At 34.0% G+C, this 9,567-nt stretch overlaps 1 protein-coding gene across 1 annotated transcript; it reads right to left on the minus strand.

Annotated features, from left to right (window-relative positions):
• Positions 1-6,870: 6,870 nt before the first annotated feature.
• Positions 6,871-8,841, minus strand: LOC118752598 (fork head domain-containing protein FD4-like). The gene is given in 2 exon segments (XM_036487488.1): positions 6,871-8,441; positions 8,443-8,841. Coding segments are annotated over 2 exon segments (1,143 nt in total). The 5' UTR covers positions 8,536-8,841; the 3' UTR covers positions 6,871-7,391.
• Between the last annotated feature and the right edge of the window lie 726 nt (positions 8,842-9,567).

Genomic DNA, 9,567 nt, shown 5'->3' on the forward strand with positions numbered 1-9,567 from the left:
GCCCCTAAGCGTGTCCGTCCAAGAACAACAGATTTGCTCAATTCGAAAGAACGGGTCACTGGCCAAAATTTTACAAGAAGCTGTGCTGATAGTGTGGGATGAGTCTACAATGACCAACCGAGCGCATATTGAGGCTGTAGATCGCACATTAAAAGACATAAGATCTAACGACAAACCCTTTGGTGGAATAACAATCCTTTTTGCTGGAGATTTTCGTCAGACTTTGCCTGTAGTGGCGAAGGGAACTCGAGCTGATATTGTCAAATCATGCTTCAAGGCATCTTCATTATGGAATCACGTAGAGAAATTGTGTCTGCGAACAAACATGAGAGCACATCTGAACGGATATGTCAGTACATTTCCCCAGGATTTACTCGACATAGGAGATGGTAAAATTTTCAATGAGAACGGTTACTTTATAGTTGATTCAAGGCTTGGTAATGTGGTGCATAACGTCGACGAATTAATATTGCAAATTTACCCGAATATTGAACATCTTTGCAGTAAGCCATATACCTGGCTATGCGAGAGGGCTATCGTTTCACCAAGAAATATAACGGTAGACGAAATTAACAACATAATTATAGATCGAATTCCCAGCGAAACTAGAGAGTATTTATCAACTGACTCTGTTCTTAATAGAGAAGATGCCGTACACTACCCTACTGAGTTTTTAAATTCTCTTAATCCCTCTGGCTTACCCCCTAATAAATTAAAGTTAAAAAGTAACATTCCAGTTATTTTACTGCGCAACTTAAAGCCACCCACGTTATGCAATGGGACGAGATTACAAATAAAACGAATGCATAACAATATCCTAGAGGTAACAATCCTTACGGGTCCAGCTGCAGGAGAAACATCGTTCATACCTCGCATACCTATGATTCCGACCGATATGCTTTTCCAATATAAACGATTGCAATTCCCAGTGAAAGTTTCCTTCGCAGTGACAATTAACAAATCGCAACAACTATGTTGGTATTGACTTACGGGCAGAGTGTTTTACACATGGGCAATTGTATGTTGCGATGTCCAGAACTGGGAACCCTCACAATCAAGCTATACTACTGTCTTCAGATAATAAAACTAAAAATGTAGTATATTCTGAAGTACTTTGAAATTTAGTGTTATGTGCCTTTCAAATAATCGAAGGTAAAATTTAAAATAAATCAAGTAATATTCATATTTAAATGGATATCGAAACCAATATGTTTTGCTTATTTCAAAACATTGTGTATTTAATAGTAAAACATCTTTAAAAAATGTAAAAACTGAACCTGCCTACAACGTCGCACACGGGCTGCTAGTTTTTAATAATAGTAAACAAAGTGACAACTAAATCGATGCTTAACACCACTGGAAATATGAAAATTTTGAATTCCGTCCCATCCTTGAAATCAACTGAAAAAAAAACATTCAACTCTACTTAGATTTTTTTGTTGTTTTTCGAGCAATATTGGAAGCATATTTACTAATATTGTAATGCTTATCTAAGCGCTAAAAATTGCTTTTTTCCTGCTTATTTTCTTCGATCTTGTTCATCACACATCACTTTAACTGAAACACCACTTTGTAGTTTTTTCCAGAATACTGGTAAATCAAAGAAACACAAAATATCATATATGTAATACTCCTATATTTGCAGTAAGAGCTAGTACCGTCCGAAAACACTACAGTACAGATATATCAATAAACACGTACGAAAGAAAAGGAACACATACGTTTATAAATAAACATGTACACAACACATATACAAAAACGGCACTCAAGTACACAATACATTGGCAAAAATGGTACTAGGCTGTCTCGCTTTGATTTTGGAATGCTTACACATTGAGAAGTTAGCTTACTGCCAATATAGAAGTACAGTATATTTTGCTTTGCTGCCTTTATGCTTAAGTGCACATTTAAGATACCTACCCTAAAATTCACACTAGCGGAAATATTTTTAACATTTATAAGGAAACTCCTCCGATAGATGCATTCAACATACCTGCCCATTGGCGATAACTATCAAAGAAAGTATTAGGTTTACCTGCACTGGCCCTACAATTACCTAATTTTACAAGCTTTTATTTATTTTGCTCATCTCGCAGAACAACGAAAATGGCTATCAATTTATGTAGTTATATAGATAATTAGATACCATTCGGTAAAAATTTCGCTTTCAGTAATTTCTACGTGGTAAGTGCTCCTCCATTATTTGGTTTCATAGGGATTCGGATACCTTCCTCATTGAAGTAGTAAAGAAAATTCGCTTAAGTGCTTTTTTCGGTTAAGTGCACAAGTTTTTCGTGCAAAGAAGGATGGGCAGCTAAGCAAAATATACTGTATTACATATATGCAAAAAATTAAAATTTTGTGTGCGTGGCATGCATAAAGAAAGAAAGTTCTAGATATTGACGTAAAATTGTTTTGAAGTTGCACTTATAAAGGTTACAATGTCTTGTTTTAAATATTTGCATTAATCAAGGAATTGTACGTATTGAGAGTTGCGGTTACCGTGTACGCACTGAAAATATTTTTGATCGGATAAACAGAAATTAAATTACGAACAATTATAAGGTTCAATCTATGAAAAACGCGTTTTTAGGCCTTAAGTCCAGATTTTCAAAATTCTAAGTACGCATATTTTTTGTGCATCATTAGATCTATAACTGTATCAGTCACACAGTGCAATTATCCCGACGAAATCCTTGACGGTGGTACCGGGAGGGGAACGTTACATGACGGTAGGAGGTTTAGTTTGGGTTAAAGTCTCACACTGATGGGGTTAGGTTTTCGATGCTTCCTCCTCGTAAAAAAACATGTGCAGTAAAAAGTTAATTATTTAAATCGACGAATAGTGTTATAACAACTTTTGTGAGCTTCTATTAATGTGTTTTTGTACAGCATAGCTTTTTTGGTTACAATAATTTTAAGCTATAGGTAATAACAATTTTTTTAGTAAAATTATTGGTTTTGAAAAAATGTTTTTATGGGGCCTAGGGTTGCCAACATTTTCTAAGAAATTTATAGTACTTTTTCAAAAAAATCTGAAAAATATAGTACACTTCAAATCTCTATAGTGTTTTTTTTTAAGACAAAGTAAAAATGCTTTATAAGTTACATCTTTTTTGTTTCTTATGCATTTCCTCTATAAGAAAAATATATTTCTTTGAAAGTATCATATGCTTTATCGCAATCAATATTTAAATTATTTTCAACAATTTTTATGAGCTTAAATTATTATAAATCAAAAGTTCATTTTATATTAGTGAGATAGTCGCTTTATTTCTCTCATCTCACCATTTCACAATCTTAATAGAAAAAACTTTTTCTGTGAATGCCGAAGTTGCAGGAATAGAGAGCATTGGCGAAATAATTTTAAGTAAATTTGGTAAGGGCTAGTGATGGCAAAAAAAATTTAATAATCGATTAATCGGTTAATTGATTAATCGAAAGCACTCGATTAATAATTGCAATTAATCGTAAGAAATTTTATTTTAATTTATATAAGGATACATTTCTTGTTAAATTGTGGAAGCTTGCGCCATGAATTCAGTGCGCAAACAATCAAGAAAACTAAAAACTACGAGAAACAATAAATAGAAAGATATAAAGTAGCAAACCATCTGTTATACACCCCTTGTCAAAATTATAGGCGCCCAGAAGAATTTTTTTTGTCATTTAATTTGCGGTTTTGTTTTTTAAATACAGCTTTTTCTTTAGCAAAGACATTAAGCTCAAAAATTCGAGCTTTTTATTAGATTTCTTAGAAAGATTTTCAGTATGCAGTTTTGTAGGCCATTAAATTTTTGTAGAAAAACTTGCAAGATTGAAGTATCACTTGTAATAAAATTAAAATATGTGGATACCTGCGTTGTGATTTTTTAGTTGTTATTTAGGTTAAACTTGTGTTGCGGTTTTTTGCAGAAATATCGTTTAAAAAATTTGCAGAATACGAGAATGTGAAAAATCTCCCAACTAGTAAAATTATACAAATATCGCAAACCGTCTCCAAAAGAGTCACAACTCAAAATAATACGTTGGTCAGAAACAACCTTAGGGTTTTTTTTTTAACAAATTATAACAAAAATTTGCTCCAGCTTTGCTGAAAGGTAAATAAAATCTCTGTGCACATTTTTAGCGCATAATCTCAAAAATGCCAAATTTTGAGTTACGATTCTTTTGAAGACGGTGTGCGATATGTATATGTACCGAGTAGAGTGGACACTTTTATTCTTGCTAATATTACTGAGTAAGAATGCCAATTTTGTTAAGGAATTTTGATGCATACATTATTGTGTGAGTAAAGTAGTCAGTTTTTGATGATTTCTTTTCGATTATTTTCAAAATTAATCGGTTAATCGCTCGATTAATCGAAAGGAAAATTTCGATAGAATTAAATCGTTAACCAAATTAAAATAACCGATTATAATCGGTTATTCGATTAATCGTGCCATCCCTACTAAGGACCAAATTCACAGTGCGTAGTTAACTCAGAATCGGCAGTTAACTATAGATTTTTTACTTTAAAAATCTTGCCATTTTTGATCTGTGGACCCTTTGTTTTAAGGTATATTTCTTTTAATATTGGTATTTCAGTATAAATGTCATCCATTTTAAAACATTTCTTTCTTGAAAATTACTGAAATATATTTATATTTATAACTGAAGAAATATAGTATTTTTGCATACTATATATTTTCCAACGGTGTATAGAACGCAGACCCAAAAAATAGTATAATACTATATAATATAGTACGGTTGGCAACCCTTATAGGACCCTCCCCTAAATTTCGTTCTGGCTACGCCCATGGGTCTACAAATCCTATTTTCCAAAGATGTTCGGTTTTTAAAATCGGGAGGAATGGCATAGTTTTTTAACCGACTTCCAAAAAAGGAGAAGGTTATCAGTTCGTCGGAATATTTTTTGTTTTTTTTTTTTTGTTTTTTATGTATGTTACCGCATAACTTTGGACCACGTTAACCGATAATTCTTTTTGCATCGGAAATGTAGTATCTCAGAGGTGGTCCCATACTAATCTGGTTGAGATCCGATCAGTGGATCATGAGATATATATATATATATATATTTTTTTATATGGGAGTTGAAGTCGGTTTTTTTTTTGCTAAAAATTATTTGTTTTTGTTAAATTTTTTAGAGACTTTTACGTTGGTGACCTGAAGTTTTTGCCTGAGAAGACCTGTATTAAAATTTCCCTAAGAATAATTTTGTAGAACACATCAATCCTTTAACGACTTCCAAATTTGCTTTTTGAAGGGTTTCTTGAAGTAGGGGTCAAATCGACTCTTTCAGGCGGGAGCTAATGGGTTAAAATCTTCTACGAAAATATTTACCACGCTATTTTACTCAATACGTCTTAGCCTTACATTTCGCTCAGACATTTATTTTAACAATTTTTTCCACTTTTTTTAAACTACTTATTCCGGGATATGAAAACTTTAGTGGGACATAAAATAAAAATACGAACTAACTCCTGCAAATCCATCGAGTGTTTTATTACTGGATGGGTATACTTTCAGAAAATGTTAACAAAGTAGTGCGGGTTTCGGCTGTCGTACAGTGTAATTAATAAAATAGTGAAACAATTTCATTCTTCACATTAAAAGTTAAAGTAGTACACTATTTCCAGTAGTAATTTTTAATCCATTTTTAAACAGAAGTGCCTTTGATTTATAATAATGTGATGTGTGGTTCCATAAAATGACAGGTATTTAGTGTGGGTTCCATTATCTTAAAAGTTTGGGAACCACTGTTCTAGGACACATCTAGTAGTATTCCTTGCAAACATTTCAATATTAATAAAAACAGCAATTTTATTCATTTCTTAGATCATAGTTTTATATTATAAGAGCTTTAGCTTTAGTGTATTTAAATAAGCTAACTGAAACTTGCCATAAAGTCTGACTGTCATGGGAGGTTTTCATTTTTAATATGCATCTTTTTTGTGGCCGCGAGTATTTAGAGATGCGTTCTACTATCAATTAGATTTGAGGTCTGAGCAACATAACAAATTATAATAATTTAAGGAAATACGCTTTCCGGTAGGAAACTAGACGTTGTTTGGAACTTTCTCTTACGCTGTGTAAACATTTTATCGGTATACATATGACGCCATGAGGGCCAGAGTAGCCTAACTGACATTTCAAAATAAGTTGAGGTGCAGCTTAAAATAAATAACTAAAATTGAAACGATAATAGCTCGAGGCACGCCTATTAGTATTATTTTACTCAAATATGTAGCATCACGTTGGTGCAATGAACTTTTTAGTAAAAGACCGCATTTATAGATCCTTTTTTCTCTTGGCCTCTTATGTACATATTAGAGATGGGCACGGGCCGGGCTTTTGGCAGAGGCCCGGCGGGCCCCTGCGTAAGCCCGCGGGTACGGGCCGGAATATTTGCTGTCAGCACGAACTCATGCGTGCATGGGCGTTCAGTAAAATTTCATAAAAGCACGAAAAAGCCCGTTGCTAATACTGCAAATTTAGATAAGCTTTTGTTTTTATAAAAAAAAAAAAAAAAATTGTACATATTTAAACCTCTTTTGATAAGAGAAGAGCAAAAAAGGAAATATTTGGAAACCGATAGAAAAAATAAGATACTTAGTAGTTTTATTTACATATCTGTACATAAAATACCTTTCACTTTTTTTACTTCCCAAAAAATATATTATAAAAATCTTTGATGTAAAAAATTGATTCGCTTAAGTAAATATACATACATAAACACAAAATTATGTATACATACAATAAAAAACTTGCTCTTTATTTCCGGACTGGGACGTGTCCCGCCGGGCCGGGCCCCACTGAAATTCTTAACGTGCGGGCTCGTGCGTGTTTTTGAAAGTTGATTTTGCACTCGTGCCGGGCCGGGCCTGAAAATTTAGGCCCGTGCCCATCTCTAGTACATATGCACTTAAAAAATAAAAAGTAATTCCAGGACAGCACAATATTGCCTTCATTAAAATATCAAAACCCACCTATGTACAACTTTAACTACTTTGTTATTGGACTAGATTCTTCTTAACTAATACAGCTAAACGATTTTCAATGCGAGTGTTTGTTTCATAAAATTGACAATTTAATAATGAGATTTAAATTACTGTCATAGCGTTAATATGTTACATTTGTAGATTATGAGCCACTAGGAACTAAATAATTATTGAAATTATGAAATTTTTTGCCGCGCATTTTTTCTCAAAGGTTACGTTACTAAGTAATTTGTGTACAAACAAAATCAGTTCTGTTGGTCAGCACACCGATTGCAAGTTATCTCGCATCTATAAATTTCAGTGCTAGTGACCTATGCAGCTAAACAGTGACATGACGAAAAATTGCATGTCACAGCCTAGCCCAATGTACACAAAATTATATTAGTGACGTCATACAGTTCGTAAGCTGGAACTTAGTCTATGCTGCGTATGGGCTGTTGTGTGCTGGCTAGTTGATAGATCTACATTCCCATAATACGAAGGTTCTAAGCTTTCTACTGGCGATTTCATCATTAAAACCGGATGCACTGGAATGTCGTAGATCGAAGTAATGTTTCTGCAATGTTCCAAATTGATGTTATTAGGCCCTGTTGTATAATGAAGAAATGGCAAACTCGTAGTTGAAGTGATAGTGTGCAACGGAGGCAGTTGTTTGTATCTCATTTCGTCGTTAATAACTGAATCGAGTTGAGGTAACATTTGGCGGTTCGATTCGATAGCATGCTGTTCTATGTTGTCAAAAACTTCGACGCAGATCGGTTTATCACTGTTTACACTTTTTAAAGATACTGAATCTAGTTTATCAGGTGTTATTAGACTTTCAATAGTAAAAGAACGTTTTGGTCGGTATTTGCTAATGACAGTTGTTACGTCCAGCATAGGAGATAATACCCGAGTTTGTGGTATGAAGGTCTGGAATGTTGCATGAGTACTAGTCGCTATAGTGGTTTGCGGATATCCTGGTCCCAATGAAAATGCAGAAGTTGATGAATTCGGAACTAGATGTGCCATTACATCTAAATGTTCAGTCAATGAAGATGTTGCCGATAAATTGGGTGAATATAGTGCGGGGTCACCAGCAAGTGGAAATTTTACCGAGGATACTGTTGCGTTTTGTGCATTGCTGCTGTTAAAAATAAGACGATGAAGGTTTGTCCACGTGGCTAGTTCCTCCTTTAAATAATCTTTATCATGTTTGCGTAACTTAAAACGTTTCCGACGCCGCAGTAAGCTGCCATTCTGAAACATATCTAGCGCTTGTGGATGAAGTGTCCAGTACGCACCTTTACCGGGGCGGTTTGGACTTCGAGGAACCTTTATGAAGCAATCATTAAAGCTGAGGTTGTGACGCAATGAATTTTGCCAACGCTGTGTATTCTTACGGTAATAAGGAAAACGATCAATAATAAATTTATAAATATCACTGAGTGGTAACATTTTTTTCAGGTGAATCCCAAATTGCCATTGCTGTTAATGAAATATACGAATAGGGAGGCTTTTGATCGCCATATGATTCACGCGAAGGTCTTGGCATAGTTCCACACTAAAAATCTGTTTAAAAAGTAGCACTTAACTTTTTATTTTATTTAGGTAATGCATTTCATAGCCTTAACATGATCACTTCATTTTCAGTCGTACTTTATTGAATTCAAATTGTCCGACGGTAAAACATGTTCGACATAGTTTGCACAACACGCGTTAATATCTTTCATCTCTCTTCATTGATTGTGCGCGGAAATCTAAACGATAGTATGAATAACACTAACATAAACATTTCGATGTAGTTAACGAAAATCTCAGACACACTGACGACACCATTCAGCCAGCAAAAGCAAAAGCACTCTCACACATACTCATATTGGACTGTGACGGCTCTAAACAGTTGAGACCGAAAAGAATAAAAAGCCATATCATTACACACAACCAACCAGAAATGCACAATGCTTTATACAGACTATTACTTGTTTTTCTGTTGGATCTTATTCACACCCCTTTCTATGTACATTCAAACCCACATAAATATGCATAGGTACATACGAATGTACACAGATGCATATGTATGTGGCGTAATAAGCCATTGTGGATTGTAATGCCTTGTGTTTTTGTGAGTACATACAATTGGATAATTCCATTCTACTCTGTGGCATGCCTTATTGCTATTTATGAACCTTTATAAGAGGTGTTGTCCTGGTTTTGAACGCTCTACTTAAAAAGGTTGTGCTTGTATACGCATATAAATATGTGCCTACATAAGGTATGTTTAAAAAAGTGTACCATATTATGTGTTATGGATTCATTCTTATGCGAGCATTTTTAGTAGAATGTTACGTTATTATAAAGAGGAATTGTTAAGTAAAATAGAAGTTAGCAAGCTTTCTGTCATTGTTTGCAATACATATTTGGTTTATGCAAAAAGTCCTGTCCTGTTTAAATATGTTTATTTTGTACTGGTAACAAAAATATTGTCACAAAACAACAAAACGAAACAAAAACAAAGTTGAAGACTATAACTGACTATAATTGACCTAGAGTGTATTTGTTTATAGTCATGATGGCACATATTTTT

Source organism: Rhagoletis pomonella, unplaced genomic scaffold (genome assembly GCF_013731165.1).
Source record: "Rhagoletis pomonella isolate Grant_MI unplaced genomic scaffold, Rhpom_1.0 Rhpom_scaffold_01681, whole genome shotgun sequence".
NCBI classification, from domain to species: Eukaryota; Metazoa; Arthropoda; class Insecta; order Diptera; family Tephritidae; genus Rhagoletis; species Rhagoletis pomonella.